Genomic DNA, 15,308 nt, shown 5'->3' with positions numbered 1-15,308 from the left:
TGGCCGCTAGTATAGTGTATAGGCGGGCAAGGAACCCAGCCGATTTTAACTAGCGATTGCTAACAAAATAAAAAACCCCTTAAAACTAAGATAATAAACTATATAGTATATATTATTAAAATCTAAATTAGTAGAAATAATAAAGAGTCCCGTCTCTCTATACTTGCTATCTTTTTAAATATTAAATTCTTTCTGGGAATAAAATCATTATTTTCTAGTAGAGAGATAATTAAGATTTTTGCGGTTTTAGATTTTATAAGAATATAGTAGATTTCTATACCTTAAAAAGTGAGCAGATATAGAGAGATAGTAATAATAAAGAGTTTTAGCGAATTTAATTATACTATTTATATAGTCTATAGTTTATTATTAAAGTTTTAAATTTTTTGAACAAATTTTGGTTTTGTTAGCAATTTGCTAGTTAAAAATTTCTGGGTTCTTTGCCCGCCTATACACCGTGCTAGCGGCCACCTAGCTAGCTAGGTGGTGTTAGTTAAGTTTATAAAACCAAAACGTTACGGGTAACCGCTGTAAGAGGTTAACTATATCCACGTTTAGCGTGTTAGGTTTAGCTCGTTTCAGGACAAGCCACGTAATTGTTCGTAGGCGCTTATATAACCAACTCCATAGTTAACCCGTTCTTAGGCAAGCTCCGCTGCATTGGAGCCTCACGCGTCGCGGAATAAACTAAAACCGATAAGTATGATTAGTTATAGACCAGAAAAGCTGCCTACCCGCATTTAGGCCATTGTGGCTTAGTATTTGACTAAGCCCTGCGAAGCCTCAGTCTGAGCTACGTCGGGTCGGCTTGACTTTCCCACGCCCAATCTTTAGTCCTCCCTGCGCTCGCACCTTACTTCCTTCCTCACTTTTCTCCCTAATTATTTTCTCATTGCGAGACACCACCGACGTGTTCTCGACCTCCCTGCACTTATCTGTTATCATACCGTCCGTTATATACTAGACTCTTTGATCTCCTCTCCTCGCCTACCTACCCCCCTACTACGTCGGCTTTCCCAACGTAGCTCTTGACGCGTTTGCCCGCGATAGCGAATCACTCCAGATTAGAGATAATCAAAACGAAACCTATTGGGGAGGGACTAAATGGTTTTCGCGATTTATTTAACTCCGCTTGTAAGGATCTAGGTGTCTCTAACTCTTTAGACACGTTACATCGGATAAGCAATAAAAGTAATTATCAATTTACCTGGTATAAGCTCTATCTAACGCTTGTAAAACTGAAGGATATTTTACTTAATTTAATACTAGCTCTGCAGAGCCTTTCCACTTCTTATTTATTGCCATCTAACGGTAGCAACAAAGGCCTTCTTATTAATCTATTAAGACTTAATTTAGCGGTCGGTTCTAACGACTTTAATATTAAGCGGTTCCTGCCTCTTCTAAATACGATCCTTCGGGTTAAACCTAATAAGGTTATCTAGGAAAAGGTGTACGCTACTATTATAGAGTCCACGCCTCCCCCCTAACTGCTACCATTCTACGTTTAAACCCTATATCAACGCAATATAAGCAGCTTCGCCAACTCATCCGAACATAGGAAATACATAGATAATGTTCTAAAGGAGGAGCTAGGCCCTCTTTACGTGGGGATTCCTAGCTTATATAAAGTATTCTTTAGGGGAGTAGAAGGTCTTAAAGAGGCAAGCGCCGCCGTTTTTAAGAAATATAAGGAAGGGGACAATCCACTATATGCCGAGGGCGGCTGGCGTAACTAGCCTAAAGGCGCAAAAGAATATAGAGTCCTAAAGTGGTTCGACAAGCTAATTATATCATTTCTAGACTTTATAAAGGAGCATGGGTTTGTTCTAAAGGTATAATAAAGACTAGTAGAGCATACTTAGCAGCCCTTATAAGGATCTACGGCCGACTAAAAGCTAAATATCGGCTTTATGGATGATCTAATAGCCGGCGAAAGCTCCTAATGCCATTAGTTGTATATACTTATACTAGGAGAGCTAAAGAGTAATCTAAATACTAATATAGCCTCGAAAGCATGGTTTAATTTAGGGAAATATATAAGGGAAGTATTCGCCGCTTAAGACAGTCGTCGCTTTATCCTAAGCTTTACCCTCTATAGATCTATTATGCGGTTATAGGAGTATAACCGGGTAGGAGGCGTTACATTATCACTATTCAATATTAATAAAGACGGACTATAATTTACCTTAGCGATGTTAGGATTTCTCTAGATAAATAAGGAGTAGCTCGGATTCAACCCTACTATTTTAATATCGGACGGCAAACGATATATTAAGGTTGTGCGCAACAATCAGACCGAGCGTCTTATCCTTAACGAACTTATAAAGCGGGCACCCTATATCGCCAGTTAAGCGACTACTTGCTAGAAAGCACACCGCGAGGGCGACACCTCTAAGACACCCTTTGTCATTAAAGACTCGTAACAGTACCTAAAGCGCGAGGAAGAAGGCAAACTGCTACGTAAAGCGATGGGGAAAGAAATAGTCAATGTGGCTAGGTACTATCACCACGAGACAGTTTATATAGGTGGACGAGATAATGATATCTACAATATCCGCAAGGGGCTAGATATTATAAGAGCGACAAACTATAAGCTAAAAGGTTTGATAATGCCTCCGAGACTAGCTAGAGTATAAATCAGTATAAGGAAAGGCAGAAGTTCTAGTAAAAAGAGATCTTTTAGCTATGCCGAGCTACCGCCTAGCAAGCGCACGTGTTCAAGCTCTCTAAATAAGCTCCCTATGCAGAATCGAGTGCATTGATGCGTTATTACTTGCGATTATAGGAAGGCTCTTTATAAGGTAAGCTCTTGGGCTGTAATACTTGCTGTACTAGAGGGTGTTATTAAAGGATACGAGTCTTTACACACGCAGGCCGGCATCCTCTAATGTGACGTTTTAATAGGTAACCTTTTAATGAACGAGGAAGACGATAATCCCTCCTAGAAGTCATTCTTGATTGATCTTGACCTTGCGATTAAAGAGAAGCGGGAAGGACCTTTAGGAGCACGGGGCAAGACCGGTATAAGAGCGTTTATAGCTATAGGAGTGCTTTTTAGCGAGAAACATTCCTTTAGGCATGATCTGGAGTCGTTTTTCTGGGTACTTTTCTGGATATACGTACACTATAATGGGTCGGGTAAAGATATCGGTCTAACTAAGTTTGAGTGTTGGAATTATAAGAATACTATAAAGCTAGCTAAGTTAAAATCGGGCCTAGTAAGCAGAGAAGGCCATTTTCTTAACCGTATAGCTAAGGTATTTACACCCTACTACTAACTGCTAAAGCCGTGGGTTAATAGGCTGCGGAAGGTAGTTTTCCTAACAGATGGGAGGTAGGAGAAGGAAGATAGGGCGCTTTATTTATAGATAAAAGATATTTTCTAGCAAGCATAAAAGGATCTAGAGGTGTTAGCAGAGTAGATAGAATAACATTTCATTGTCCTATAGTCTTCCACCGCATAAGTTAAAGTTGCAGAGATTTGGGCGGCTAAGGCCAGGTAGTAGCCTTAGTCGAAACGCATATAAAACAGGGTAGGGCGAGTCGCCTAAGCTAAATAAACCCGGAAAAGCGGATAACCTAATCTTCCGCCAAATTATTAGATCCCTATACCCTACTATCCCGTATGGGCTTTATATTTCCACAAAACATATAGTCTACTTCCTAGCCTATTAGAAGCCGCCTTATGCCGCCTAAATAGAGGCCGTAGGAGAATTAATCCCTTCCTCTAACCAATCCCCTACTTAAACAAGTCCCTTACTTAAACAAATCCCCTACGGGAGCTAATGCCCACGTGTTTCGCCGCCCTATAGAAACCAATCCCCTACTCCTAATAATCCCCTACGGGATGCGATCCCCTACTCTAACAAATCCCTTACGGGATCCACTCCCCTACGGGATCCACTCCCCTGCGCTAACAAATCCCCTACGCTAACAAATCCCCTACGCTAACGAATCCCCTACGGGTGCCAATGCCTACGTGTTCCACCGCCCTATAGGAACCAATCCCCTGCGGCTTATATTCCCGTATGGCTTTAGCTCCCCTATGGGAGCTACCAGCTACGTTTTCCTCTCCCGTACGGGAACTAATGCCCTGCGGCTTCCGTTCTCCTGTTCCCAGATCCACCAGCAATTCGCCTACGCAGTTTTTAATTTTATCCGTATGGTATAAACAGCTAATTAATATAATAATCTACTATATTAAAATCCTATATTAAAATTTAATTACCTAGATTTTATATCCCATTTCCTATAATATCCCATACGGAATAATTTAATAAAAAATCTTATAGAAACTGGAATTTGTGTTCCATTTTAAAAACATATTTATAAAAGATAATATTTTATACAGGATTTCTACTAAAATTCTCTTTTTATATCCAGCTTTTAAATACCTCTTTTAATATCCTCCCATACGGGAGGAGTGGCTATAAAAATAATACTTTTATTATTTTCTATCCCGTACAGAACTTTATTTAAAACCGTTTAAAATTACTAGCTTTTCTTTTCTTATTTTCTACGCCATCCTGTATAGATAGTATCCCTTTATATGGCAACCGTTTCTTGCACTTTTTGTATATATACGCCTTATAAGCCTATCTAGAGGCTTTATACCGTATATAGCTTGGTGTTAAAGCCTCTGGTCAGTGCAGTTACTTAGCGGCAAGAGTGCTAGCGCCTTATTGACATCTCCGACGCTTAAATATTGTAATAAACAGTAGCGACGTGGCCAGGACGCTTATATAATATTTAGTGTAATTAAAAAACTTCAATATCGTCGCCATTTGTTTAATCCTTGAATTTTTAGCAAAATATCGTCCTTATGCCGCCTAAAAAATATCGTGCGTCTTTAGCTCTGAAGCCTCTAAGGCCCCTAAAGCCTCCAAAAGCACCTTAAGCCTAAAAGTCCTTTTTACAATCCTTTTAAGTAACGCAGTATATACACGATAGCTTATTAATAGTAGTTATACAGCCTCCAGAGGCTTTAGTAGCTTTAGTAGCTACGTAGTAGGCAGCTAGTCAATAGAGGAAAGGCAGAAACCTACAGATATGGCGTTATATATTACGGCTTTTTGCTTAACTTTCTCAAAAAAAAAAAAAAAAAAAAAAAAAAATTGGTGTTTTTAGGGGTGGCCTTTTGCAACATTTTGTCGCCATCGCAATATCGAGGTGTTTTAGTGGGGCTTGCTAATTAAATCGCGCTAGCTAGGGTGCCTGCAGTATACTAACCCAAGCAAAAGCGCCAAAAGCGCCCAATACGAAAAGTGTTAAATGCCACACAAAGGGATATCTGGGAAAATAATAAAGTTCCAGTTTCTTTATCTTATTTTTAATAAAAACCCGCTCACGTGACCAACTCTGTCCAGTAATATTAGATTCCACGTTTTGGGATTAAGGCTATGTATCTATATTACGTTAAAGCTGTATAACGCAAAGTTATTGGGATATATATGTATATATATTACTAGCTAATGAACAGTATAGTTAAGTAACGTACTGCCTCCAACTATTGACAAGTATAAATAGGAAAAAAGAAGAAAAGAAAAAGATAGCTAAATCCCAAACGTATATCTGCCCACGCGCCAAAAAGGTATGCATTCTGTAGACCCCTAATACCCCGGTAAATTTAGGAGAGCTAAGCATAGAACTATATATTGTTAAACTTGCCTCCTCCTATAAAATCACGCTGAAATTCTACGTTCGCATTAATAGCGAATTCTAGATGTAATAAGGACACTTACGTCTCTTTATGGCTAGCCAATGCTTAAGCCGTAAAAACAGCATTTTTAATCTAGATCGGAAAATTAATTAGCTCGGCTTTACCGTAGACGTAAAGGCTCTTACCTCCCGGCTATTAAGATCCTTCCCTACCAGAATATTGAGGTCCTTTTCCGTGAAATCTGCGGCTCCTTTCGTCATGCTTGCCTTGTTGAGGAAACTCCTCTAAACTACCTTCCGAGCGTTCCGATCTAATGGACCGTACCGGAGCACGAGGTGTATTCTACTTGCAATAGCTTTGTTAATCGTCTTTACCCGGTTAGTTATAAGAAATAAGATTCCTTTATAGTATTTAAGCTTACGCAAGAATACACAAATAAGGGCATTGCGATAGATATTATTGGTAGCACGCTGTTCTATAAACACGTCCGCCTCATTAAGGAGTAGAGTAGCTTTCTAGTAAGTTACTATCTTAAAGATATAAGAAAGCCTCTCCTTAAGTGTATCCGCGGTCGTGCCTAATTCTCTAGCAGAGATCTACTTAGTTAGAAAAAGCCGCAATTATAAGGGAATGGAGACGTACGACGTAAAGTAGTCTCCTAAGGTATTCTAATATCGCCTTTACTGTTAAGGTCTTACCAACACCAGGCGGCCCACTAATTTGCCTGTCTTAGTAGATGATAGTATAACTAATATTATAAGAGAGGGTATAGTAACATACTGTAGGAGGGTAATAAGTCCGCGCCCTTTGCCTAATATAAAGTCATCTAAGATAGGGTAAGAGTCCCGAGATAAGTAGGTTTTACTAAGAGCTTAAATAATCTCCTTCTGTTGAGTAGGAATCCTAAGGTTATTAAAGGAAGAAGGGTTCTACGTAATATTGCTAATATTAGCAACTGCGAACTTAACTATAACGCGTTAGCAAATGCCGCTTACGTGTAAGTAAAGATAACGCACACTAGAGCTTGTCACCTAGACTAAAACCTAGCACAGTTGGGCTGCTAATTAGGAAATCTTGATCTTTTATTTTAGTTAGATCTATATCTGTCCTCTTAATTTGGTCTTTCCTTATATTCAAGCTCCCCGCGGAATCGTAAATGGCCCACAAATCCAGTGCTTCCGGCGACTTGTTAATTTATAATCTAGCGTAATTAGGGTTGATTTGCCGGAAATACGCCGTATTAACTATAATTCGACTCTTAACAGAGACTTTGATCCTATTGCCGTCTTTATCCTTACAGAAGGCAGTCCCTTAGTACTGGCGGTAGTAGACGCCTCTTAAGTTATTAAACGTTCGACTATATCCAATCAGCTATGCTCTGATCTCGCTCGATTTTCGGTAGTACTTTAGAGGAAATGCCTAAAGGAAGTCTATCCGTTTTATTCCGCGGAACTTCTTAATAGCAAGCTTAAGGGCGGCTTCTCTAAACACTTTCCCATTGAAATCGAAGTAGCGACAGTCTAGGTGAAAGTACTTAGCTCCGTCCGGTCTTGCTTTCTCCTTACTATGATTATACTTAACGCATCTCGGTTCGCCGGTACCGAGACAGGTAGTATAGACCTCCAAGTTCGGCTTAAAGAGAGCCCAGAGCAGATTATACGTGATTTCACGGTTCTTAAGAAGGGGTTCGAGGCGTTCGGTTGTAGACGTGTGGGTGGTTTTGATAAAGCTAATCAAAAGGTCCAGATGTTCCAAATATGCTTTATTCTCAAAGTCGACGTTTATACCACTTTAATACAATTCCAGTTCCGGGAGAAAATTATATAGGACGTTCTACTCGACCTATACGCAGTATAAGCCGGTAAGTTTTAATAGCGGAGATTTTCCGTACCAAAGGCTTATCCTCTCTTAGGCAGATCCCGCGGATATCTTTAAGGACCTTCCTTAGAACGTCTCGTAACCCCTCAGACTTAACATCGATGTAAGATATAGAGTCTTTGGTTTTCTTATCTGTGATTTATCTTTAGTAATCGAAGGCACTTATAAAGAATGTCATGNCTACTAATTCGAATACGATTAACAAACACGTATTGGTCCAGTTCATTAACCTCTCCTATTAGGGCCACTGGCTTAGCAATCTTGTACTAATAAGCTTTCTCATCCCAACTGTAAAGAAATAGTGTCAGCAGGACTATATACGCACGCCTGTGAAGACATACACTTCGTTTACCATCTTATACTCTAATCTAGAGGCTCGCGGTATCGCTTCAGTTTTAGGGTCTTCTGGGGCTGGTGGCTTAACAACTGGGCCTCCTGGGGTAGAGGTAGAGGTAGACAACGAATTTGTTGCTGTAGCTACTTTTAGCAGCTCTAGGAATTGCAGAGTATGCTAGATAGTAAGGGGCTGCTGAGCTGGTGATAGAGTAGGGCTGCCTAGAGGAGTGTTTAGGGTCTTTAATGTAGTCTGCATGTTGCCTAAAGGGTAGAGCTGATTTGAAATATAAGATTAGAGAAGTAGCTAGAGGTCAATAGTACCGGTCTCTGGAGGAAAATTGGAGTGAGGAGCTGAGTGTAGATGGTATCATTTCTTTAAAAGATCCGCCTTCTTTTATACCTAGCGATGCAGCTGTGCCACGGATATTCACTGTACCCCTCTAGCTATACGGCCTTCCCTTATCAATCCTAGGAGACGCTAGGTAGATGTTGGCATCGTTCCGACGCGGTGAAAGGCTCCACCCGGTACAGTCGTAGGAAGGGGGGCTGCTTGTCAAGACATCGCTAACGGTTCGGATGCAAAATCCTAGTGGCAAGCATTGGAGTGAACGCTAGATGATACTGATGTCCTCACGGCGTGGTGGAGACTAAGCCCAGTAATAGGCTTGAGGTACGCTCCTACCATAGCTGCGGAAATAGAGTGTGGCGGGATCTCAGTTCCGGTCTCAGTTAATGCGCAGGAGCCAGATGGACGTCTTTGATTGATAGAAGGTGAGGGCAATGCAGAAGGACTTCCTTTGGTAAGTGGTCTTGCCCAGACCCGTGTGAATGTGACTTGCATATGGGAAGGTAAAGGTGAGAGATGTTGAACCTCGATTGGATATCGAGCGTCGTGTTTCGCTAAATGTGGAAGTGAGTCTCATTGCGCCGGCTTGCATTGCGGTAGAGGCTACTCCTGAGTATTAGCGAATCGGCTTACAAATCTTTGCTTGCCTAACTCCTTCCCCCACCAAATACATTTAGAGGTGTCTGACTTCGGCGGATGTCGCATAAATACCCCTGGCCGCCCAACTCTGAAGTACACTTTTCGATATTTTCTCATATAGCCATTTCTCACAAAGAAGGTACATGTCATCTTAATACCCGCCTATTATGATTTCTAACAAATATGGTAGAGTTTGCCCCAGTCCAACAAACAGCCTATAGGACTTTTAGACTCTTACAAGTTCCGTATATCGCTTTAATTCACTCAGCGAGTTCCTTTTCTCCACTTGGAGCGACGCCATGACGGCTGTCACCATCATTGCGCAGATGGAGGTTTTATGCGGACGCGTCAAAACCATGCGCGACAAATTCCGAGCTACTAAGATGCGCCCTACAAAGAGCCAGATCGAGGCATTTTGTAGCTTCGCTAGCAAAATTACTGAAGCGGCGACGGAGCTGTCCGAAGTGATCTGAGCATCGACGGAATCACGCGGGAAGCGCCCTACTGAAGACGGCAGCAAACTTTTGGCCGAAGTTTAGGAATGCGAGTCAGGAGGCTAACTGAACATAACCATATTGAGGAGAAACCTCACTCTGATTTTCGAAGGCCTAAAAGACTCAGCTCTCGATTCAAGCCAAGTTAAGGCAAGGAAGAAAGCTCTTCGGGAGAGATGCAGTACAATCTGTGGTCTGCGTCCTGAAACTATAGTTAGGTGGGCGAGAAATTTTTCACCTTCTGTATGGGCACCAGGTACCATATCTTAAGATACTTTCGACTATCTCGTTGAGGAGTTAGAGTCCGAAGAGATGCACGCATTGCTATCAGATATTTGCAATATTCTGCATACCCTAGGAGCTGAAGAACCATTAAATCGGTACTACGAGTATCAGAACTTAGTTAAAGGTTGGGCGTGGTCAGACGATATCTTTGGAGAAGTAACTGATCAGTGATTAGCCATTGATGAAGAGACGACGTCACTATCGAACGCTGGACAACCGAAGAAACGGAAGCGTGTTGAAGGCGAACCCGAAGACACTGAGCAATCGCCGGCGGTGCAGACAGGAGGAACGGAGACTCGGCAATTGGAGATGGCGCAGACAAAGGAACTTGCTGCAGGAGATATGCAGACAGGAAGGCGTAAGTAGGGTTCCTTGCATTATACATAAGGCAGTACTAACAATATTTACTATAGAAATTCAATATATGTTCTCGAAAGCACCCGCTAGTCATATTCCACTCTTGGGCAATCTACTTTCCAATGCAGTCCAGACTAGCAAACAATGGGAAATAGAAAGAAGGCTAGGAGAACTAATAACAGAATGCTTAACCACGCTAATTCCCGAAGGAGAGAATAAAGATATCTCTATCACGTTGTGGGTCAGCCAAAGAGAGGCAGCTCAAGTGATTGACGTATTTAAGCTCTAGTGGACTTGGTCAGCTTTACCCAGCCATCTATCACTCTAACCTCATGCCCCGGGGGAACAGTATAGTCTTCATTCTGTGTGACGTCTTTAAGTTTCAAGTATGGCTCGGCCCCTTTCGGTGCTTTGGGATTAAAGATTATAATCAGTGCGCCTCTACATATTATTGTTCTTTCGTATTCCGCTGCGTCAAATATACGAAACGGTATATATCCTTGCTCCTCTCCCTCTTCAAGCTGAATGTAAATCCAAGTTAGCTTAAAGTATGTTTTAAGGAGTTCGGATAGTTTAACACACCTTTATAGATATAATAAATCACTACCCTGGTATTTTAGTCCCCTCCGGCAGCACTGGTGGTAATAGAAAAATACCAAAGGCAGGCCTTTTAAAGAGTAATGCTTGTTTTTTATAAATGTTGGTCAAGTTTAATAAGTCTCAAGTTATGGAAAGACAGCAATCTTAAGGATCGGGGTTGCGGTGTCGAAGTTGGTGTAGAAACGGAGTACAAAAGGTTCTAGCGGAAGCGCCAAAGTCGACTAGGAAGGAGGGCTATATTTCGCGCAAAGACCTGTCAGCCTACTTATAGCCAAGGATAGGGTAGCTCAGTTAATATTCACCTCGAAATAGAGGTGTTGCTGCAGTTAATAGGTTCATGGCTGCTCAGGCGTTAGTGCCCGACGGGAAGGCTTATATGAAAGAATTGCCAAGCGGCTACCTAAGCTGCGGCCGGATTTGCCCTACCCCACCATTAAAGCTTTCTGGCGCAGAACATCACGTATATAATTAGGCCACCAGCCGAACAGTAGAACGGGTAAGGCGTCCGTTATAATGCGCATTTCAGCTATGCATCGGCCGTAATCTAGGGGATTGGAGTCACCAGATATATATGGCCCCTCCACCGACTAAAATATCTCTAAGGATTGGATTCTCGTGGCTCGTTCTTATTTATAAGGCAAATTAACTGCAGCCAGTTTATGCGCCTTTACGTCGTATGCATGAGTTAATTAATTATTAACGCCCGACTTCATATTATTCGGATTTCAGCTATATCACGTGATTTGAATTAGCTGGCCAAGTCGTGAACGTAGTTTCAGCCTTGCATTCTCTATCGTCTATAGCGTTGTAAGTGGTGATAAGTGGCTCTTACTTACTGCCCTTGAAAAAGTAATGCTCTTGTGGACCTTTTTATGCAGCCCTTATATAACAGGAAATGCGCTATAAATAGATCAGGCCAGAAATGGAATATATGACAAGAAATATTGACCGCTAACTAGCACCAAAAAGACCGGTTCTACTAGCAGCGCTAATTAGGATAATTTATGGCCTTAAATTCCGGTTAATAAGAAATAGACCTCTAAGCTAAAAGAAGGGCACCACTATTATTACCGTCTCTTCCGCCTAGTAGGCCGGCCCCTTTTCTTCTATACAGCAGGCCGGGCCTTTAATTTCGAATAATAATGCGCCTATAGTGATCCAAGACTTCTTTTTAGAAAGCGGTCTTTAATCTATTCCCATAAAAGATTCTGTTCCTCCTTTAAATTAGTAAGTAGTACGTCTTCCTCTTCCGTAAATTTTATTCTAGACTTTAGCTTTTAAGGCTTTAATTCTTGGGGCTTTAGCTTTTAAGATCGCTTAACTAGGTTAACTGGCAAGTAGAGTTATTAAGGAAGTATGTCTAGTGTGTATAACCCATCTTCCTAGCGCCTAAAAACTGCTCGGATTAATAATTCTTCCGAATTATTTAAGGCAGCTCCTAGTATCGCTTTATTAGAGTTAGAGCTAAAGGCTAAGTTTAGCAGCGGGTTTTAGGTACGCAGGCGATCATATATAGGGGGTGCAACCCGCTTACAATAATTGCTAGTAAGCGCAGTGTTCCGTTTAGACGCGTGCGTAGATGAAACTAAATGGAAATGCTAAGACTGCTGGAGATAATGCTTTGTAGCACGCTTTGTCTTTAATTAACCATTAATAGGGGTTAGCAATTCTCGTCGCCCCGTATACCCGCGGGCCTTGTTATCCTCATCGCTACCGCTGCTGTCACCGTCCCTAGAGTCGTCATCATCCGTATCGCCGCTGTCATTACTTCCGTCGCTATAGTTCTTGGCCTTGCCTTCGTCTATAACGTTCTCGCTGTCCTCGTTATTATCGCTTTCTTCAGCTAAGCCGTTGACAAGATCGTCCAGAATATAATTATGACTGTCATTAGCCCTATCTTCTGGTGGTCCAGTATCGCGAGACGTATAGTGCCGGGGGGAGGGGCTGGTGGGCCGCGTAGCAGAGACCGCTCGCTCCTTAATACCGTCACCGTCGTTAAGGCCAAGAGTAGAAGAGCCGGAAGGCAGGGTCCTCCGGGAAGCGGATAACTTTTGTTGCTTCCTGGGTCGTACGCTCTCGCCGTTCTTGCTAACGGAAGTATTAAATATATAATCAATATTGTCTAGTTGCTTAACATAATTAAACCTCCGCTTCTTTAACTTCTGGGCTCCTAAAGACTCTTAACTAGCAGTAACTAATATCCTAAGCTCCTGCCTAAACCGCGGAGCGGTTCTAATGCGATGCCCCTTAGCTGAATTATCAGTTTGATTTCCGTCTAGCGTTAAAGGTGTAGTATGATTGTACGTAGGTACGCGTAACTCCTCTTCTAGCGCTTTTAACGAAGGCAGCTCCTTATTATCTTTATCGTCCTTATTACTGCCATTATTCCCATTATCTACTAATTGTTAGACAAGGCCATTATAATTAAAGGGAGGCACATACCTAATTCACGGGGTATTAGTCGGTTATTGGCTTTACCAGCTTCGTTAATTTCGCTGGCTTTATCATTAGCGTTACTAGCTTTGTCGCCCTTAGCTTCTGAGTTCAGATCGGCTATATCGCCTTTGATAACTATTAGATTTGCTACTAGTCGTTAAAACTATATATTTGGAACTGCTGGGGAAAGAAGGAGAGTGGTGGGATAATTATTAGGATAATTACCTTAACTACCTTCCCCAGAGACTTGACTGTCATTTCTATCCCCATAGAAATCTTCCTTATTATCCTCGTTATCCTCGTTATCCTCGTAATACTTATTATAAGCTTTCTTGTAATCATATATAGGGTCTATAGGCGCTTTATTAGACGGAATCTCCAAATTAAGGCCCTAGGTGGAATAACATGCCATTAAGTGCCTAAGCTTCCAATGCTTCTTGACTTTTTGGGGGGAAAAGAGGTACTCCCCTATTTCTCCTTTCAGGTTTGCTGCTTGCGCTTTTCTTAGGGGCTGTAATTATATAGTACTAAGATAAAGCTGTTAATCTTTTAGGGGGACCAGTGTAGAAATTGTTCTTATTAAGCGAAATTTCGTAAGGGATACGAAATAAAGATTAAGATGGTGCCAACATTGTTGTCATTAGAGTTGCTATTACTTTATGGCTTTTAAAAGCTTTAAAGGGGGATTAAAGGTCTTTTTAAGTGCACGTCAGTCCTCCCTTCGCCGCTAGCTCTCGCCCATCGCCCCTTACCCCTTGCCCCTCGTCTGGGTTTCATATCGAATCAAAGCATTTAATGCGTGCGCCTCCGGCAGAGACCGGAGTAGATTGCCGTTCGTAGCGAATAAAGGTTTGAAAGGGGTTGAATTCTGGCGCCTAATCAACACCCTTAGCAAATTGCGGTCAAACCGTATCCGCCCGTCCGAGCTAGTATGTTTAGCTCTAACACAGCCGTCGCATCTAGCCCCTTATCAGGAGGTTGGTGGCGTGAATTCTCCACCCTTAGTCCTTAGTAAAGGGTAACGCTGACGTGTCTATTTACTTTCCGATAATGCCGATCCAGCTGATCTTCTACGCGGCTCGTATCAGTAGGAGGTGAAGCCCCGCTCATGCGTGCGCGTTATGAGCTATCTATGACGGAAGGAGGTAGTGTCCTTGTTGGTGGCGGGCGGGGTTCTTTAATGCTAACCGCCCAGTGACGGATACGCCTGCCGCTCGTACGGTGATCGTATGCATATCCATGAATGTGTTAAGTAAAAGACTGTATAGGGATGCTCGCCCTCCTGACGTGGCTGGCTGGTGTCAGAGATTCCTTCGCAGTTATGCCGCTGTGCCGCTGATCAATCATGCGCCTAAAAGCTGCAACCTTCCAATTTTGATCCAGGTGGTTCCCACATAGCCCCATGGCTTGGGAGCCCAGATCGTCGATCCTTCACCGCTCTGCCGCTGAGCAGTTAGGCAGAGCTGATAGCCCCTTAGCCCTAAACCAGCAGATCGAACGGCGTCTCCGAAACATCCGTGGCAATACAACTATACTGCCAGACAGGCATGCATGGCCACCTAGGCGATGCTCCATGCGATATCCGTTCAAATAATGCCTAACATAGCCCCGAAGGGGTCGTTCAGGTAGTCTAGAGACCAAATTTAAGTGGAGTAAATAGCTACAGATGCACGGAAGGGTCATTTTCAGGCGAGAAGCCCAGAGGCAGTACAAGAGTGCTTATTGGATATCGGAGGATCAAACTATAGGTGCGACATTAGGAGAGGCCGAAGCATGCTTGCTCTGCGCTATCGTTAGCATAAGACACGGGATATTGGGAATATAAGGGCAGTGCAGCACTTGCATTAACGCCAAGTTGGTAAAAAATGCCTTACGGTAGGGATTGTGATCCAATAAAGAGGTGGTGTGGCGTTGGGAAGTCTAGGAGAAGAAGAAGGATTAAAAGGTAAAATACAGAGAATAGGGGAAGGTTATCCTTTTATGGTCGACGTCGGATAAGGATACTAGATTACCGAAAGATTAGCTAAGAAACTTGATTTTCTGCGGATATAAGATTTTCCGAGTCCCGGCTTAGACACCTCCATAACTGGTAGTCAAACCCTCCAGATTTGGAGGGCTCTGAGCCTACTAGACAGAGTTTATAAGCAGAGCCTCGAGTAGAGCTTTGAGCAGAGCCTCGAGTAGAGCCTTAAGTAGAGCTTTAAGCAGAGCTTCGAGTAGAGCTTTGAGTAGAGCTTTTACAGAGCTTTAAGTAGAGCTTTTACAGAGCTTTATACGG

General features: G+C 42.4%; 3 protein-coding genes across 3 annotated transcripts; 2 read left to right on the top strand and 1 right to left on the bottom strand.

Annotated features, from left to right (window-relative positions):
- Positions 1 to 7,078: 7,078 nt before the first annotated feature.
- Positions 7,079 to 7,670, bottom strand: K441DRAFT_538540 (uncharacterized protein; the record flags this gene model as incomplete). Its single annotated transcript, XM_067642528.1, has 2 exons — positions 7,079 to 7,426; positions 7,497 to 7,670. Coding segments are annotated over 2 exons (522 nt in total), but the record flags the coding sequence as incomplete, so codon positions are not given.
- A 1,970-nt stretch (positions 7,671 to 9,640) lies between these two features.
- K441DRAFT_652650 (uncharacterized protein) lies at positions 9,641 to 10,597 on the top strand. Its single transcript, XM_067647396.1, has 4 exons — positions 9,641 to 9,761; positions 9,813 to 9,995; positions 10,051 to 10,515; positions 10,577 to 10,597. Exons 1-3 carry the CDS (start codon positions 9,665 to 9,667, stop codon positions 10,281 to 10,283), a joined length of 513 nt encoding a protein of 170 aa, XP_067508754.1. The 5' UTR covers positions 9,641 to 9,664; the 3' UTR covers positions 10,284 to 10,515; positions 10,577 to 10,597.
- Positions 10,598 to 14,303: 3,706 nt separating this feature from the next.
- K441DRAFT_652649 (uncharacterized protein) lies at positions 14,304 to 14,675 on the top strand. The gene has a single exon (XM_067647395.1). The coding sequence runs from the start codon at positions 14,433 to 14,435 to the stop codon at positions 14,622 to 14,624; it is 192 nt and encodes a 63-aa protein (XP_067508753.1). The 5' UTR covers positions 14,304 to 14,432; the 3' UTR covers positions 14,625 to 14,675.
- The last annotated feature ends 633 nt before the right edge of the window (positions 14,676 to 15,308 follow it).

Source organism: Cenococcum geophilum (assembly GCF_001692895.1).
Source record: "Cenococcum geophilum 1.58 unplaced genomic scaffold K441scaffold_4, whole genome shotgun sequence".
In the NCBI taxonomy this organism is placed as follows: domain Eukaryota; kingdom Fungi; phylum Ascomycota; class Dothideomycetes; order Gloniales; family Gloniaceae; genus Cenococcum; species Cenococcum geophilum.
Note: the sequence above shows the minus strand (reverse complement) of the source record. Positions and strands in the feature narration are given on the sequence as shown.